The sequence below is a fragment of the Triticum dicoccoides genome, chromosome 3B (genome assembly GCF_002162155.2).
Source record: "Triticum dicoccoides isolate Atlit2015 ecotype Zavitan chromosome 3B, WEW_v2.0, whole genome shotgun sequence".
Classification (NCBI taxonomy): Eukaryota; Viridiplantae; Streptophyta; class Magnoliopsida; order Poales; family Poaceae; genus Triticum; species Triticum dicoccoides.
The window spans coordinates 824352968-824355805 of record NC_041385.1 but is presented as its reverse complement, the minus strand read 5'-3'; the positions used below and the strand labels follow the sequence as shown (position 1 = coordinate 824355805).

The 2838-nt window shown below is 42.5% G+C and overlaps 1 protein-coding gene and 1 long non-coding RNA gene across 2 annotated transcripts in view; both read right to left on the bottom strand.

Annotated features, from left to right (window-relative positions):
* Positions 1-2838, bottom strand: part of LOC119278705 — a 35388-nt gene that overhangs the window by 30375 nt on the left and 2175 nt on the right. The window lies entirely within an intron of this gene.
* The window catches only part of LOC119278703 (ATP synthase subunit alpha, chloroplastic-like), a 1029-nt gene continuing 330 nt past the window's right edge, over positions 2140-2838 (bottom strand). The window contains exon 1 of the mRNA XM_037560039.1: positions 2140-2838. This exon is cut by the window's right edge and continues 330 nt beyond it. Coding sequence (XP_037415936.1) covers positions 2155-2838 — 684 coding nt within the window. The 3' untranslated portion in view covers positions 2140-2154.

Here is a 2838-nt window from a genome sequence, read left to right as displayed (position 1 = left end):
CCTACTTTGCCCGCTCAGGCGCTCCAAAATGCTCTGACTAGACCGCCGACACCCATGATTTGTCCATCATTCAAAATGGCATTTCGTAAGGGCTCATAAGGTAGGAGGAATCACAGATCCTCCGTGCACTTTCGCCTAGAGTTAGTTTTATTTTTCACTACTGTCTGAGTGGTGGCTAAACCCTGAAACTTTTCCTTGAAATGAAATAAAGATCTAACTTTATTCCAGTAGTGGTTTCCGCAAATGTAGATAATCTTGTTGATTAACACCCACTTTCCATACCCTGCAATTCAGAGGCCATCACCTCTGGTCTTTTAGTAACATATCAGTAAACAAGGCTCTCCTCGTGTAGCTTTTTGTTCTCGAGGAAGAAAATCTCATTGATTACTTAGAATGCCGGATGAAGCAAGTTACAGCATTGTTTCTTTCGTGATTCACGTATATTGGAAATCTCTTTCTTTAGGAAATGGGATGGCATTCAATTCTAACTTAGGGATTCTCTTCTTCCTGAACATTCATGAAAAGAAGGACTCTGGCTTTAATGCTAAAGTTTAGTACTGGGCCGAGCGTACTTACCTACTTAGACAAGAGGGATACTTATAGATCTCTATGAGCGTAAGGCAAAGTGGGCAAGACTACTTCCACAACTACATTTTCGCTTAAGCAGGACCTGTGAGACCTCGAAGCAACCGTCTACTACTAGTTATAGATGCTATTTCTAATTGAATAGAATGGATGCTTCATAGCGGTTTTGCGACAGGCAGGGCAGCCGGGTGAACATAGGCAGCTGTTCCTATAGAACACAAGTCTTTCTCTAAAGCACGACCTTCCGATTGGACTACGTCTGGTCTCTATCCTTTTTATTCCTAAAATGGGTCCTCGATCAAAATGATCTGGTGTCTATGTCCATGCCTGAGGTTGGTAAACCCTATATCTATTGCGGGGTGGTTTGAGGAAGGGACAGCTTGTAACCCACGACTTACTACTACGAAGATTCTGGCGGAGAGCTTTTCACATATAGATAGGTCGGGATGAGGAAGCTCCGTAGTCAACTAATAGATAGAAAATCCACCTTGTGAACCGTGTTTGTCTTAAAGTACTGTCTGAGAAGGAATATACCTGTTCCAATCCCTCTAGTGGCTATACTGATTAACATAGGTAGCTTTCGTAGTCAAAGCTCACAGGGCCAAATGCTCTATTGGAGTGGGCACGAACACACACAATCAAGGTTCGAAGAACTTCAACTTCACGCCTTGAGGATTCTATGACGCTCACTCAATGGTGTTGTGGCGATTGCAAGCAATCAATAAACGAGGAAGCCAAATTATGGATCCAGGAAGGCTGCATCAGAAGGAAGAGTAGGTGTTGCTATGCCGTTGGCTGGGACTGAGAGAGAGAGAGGGGAGCATAGCCCCTATGATCCCGGTAAAGAGTTCCAACTAAGCTCTTCTCAGGTTCTTTCTTTCTCTTCCATTCTTATGTTTATATATTAAAGTGTAGTTTTCTTACTGAAATATAATAATATTAATCTAATATGCCCATTGGTGTTCCAAAAGTACCTTACTGGATTCCCGGAGATGAAGAAGCGACTTGGGTTGACTTATACAATGTTATGTATCGAGAAAGGACACTTTTTTTTAGTTCACTGCCCTATACATAGAATAACTCACTTGATCGGACTTGGTTGATTTCATCATTTCTAGGTATACCCTCTCCCTTTTCTACGAAAGTTTGCTGCTCCGCCTGCACCAATGAATTATTCTATTCTTCTCCTTTGGTTCAGTCTGTGGGGAAATCAGAATTCACCATTGAATCCTGTGGATCAGCTCCCTTACATAATAATATTTCACTCTATCAGCTACGAGGGGAAAATCTGAAAGACAGAGGATAGAGAGTGAGAGAAAGAGTGTGAGACTTGCGCCGCTCTCCATTTCGAGGGGATTTCGACGATTCTGGGGTGATTGAACTATTTCTTTACCTGTTCAATTTCTAACGAATCAAGATATCCTCTTGTTCCGGTATAAATAGTAGCTATCTGCTCTTCCACTGGGAGAGGATTTGCCTGGGATTGTTTAAGCAATTCCCTTAATCATCGACCCCTTGCCAATTGATTCTGACTTGTTTTATCGAGAGCAGAGGCGAATAATAGGCTTGTCACTCTGCGAATTGAGCTAGTTCCAATTTGGATTTGCCAGCTACTTGTTTCATGGCTTTAATTTGAGCCGCGGATCCTACTCTGGAAACTGAAATACCCACATTAATAGCGGGTCGAATTCCGGCATGGAATAGATCCGCAGATAAGAATATTTGTCCATCTGTAATGGAGATTACATTAGTAGGAATATAGGCGGAAACGTCTCCAGATTGAGTCTCAACTATTGGTAAAGCGGTCATACTTCCTTCGCCTAAAAGAGAATTTAATTTCGCGGCTCTTTCTAAAAGGCGTGAATGCAAATAAAAAACATCCCCTGGATAAGCCTCACGGCCGGGACTTAATAGAAGGGACATTTGGCGATAAGCTTGTGCCTGTTTGGAGAGATCATCATAAATTATTAAAGTATGCCGTTCGCGGTACATAAAATACTCAGCCAGGGCTGCTCCCGTATAAGGAGCAAGGTATTGTAATGTAGCAGGTGAATCCGCCATTTCAGCTACTACAATAGTGTATTCCATGGCCCCCTCCTCATGGAAAGTAGTTACTACTTGAGCTACGGAGGATGCTCTTTGACCGATAGCTACATAAACACATATTACACCTTGCCCTTTTTTCTTGAGAATTGTATCTGTGGCTACTGCTGTTTTGCCAGTCTGTCTGTCCCCAATAATGAACTCTCGCTG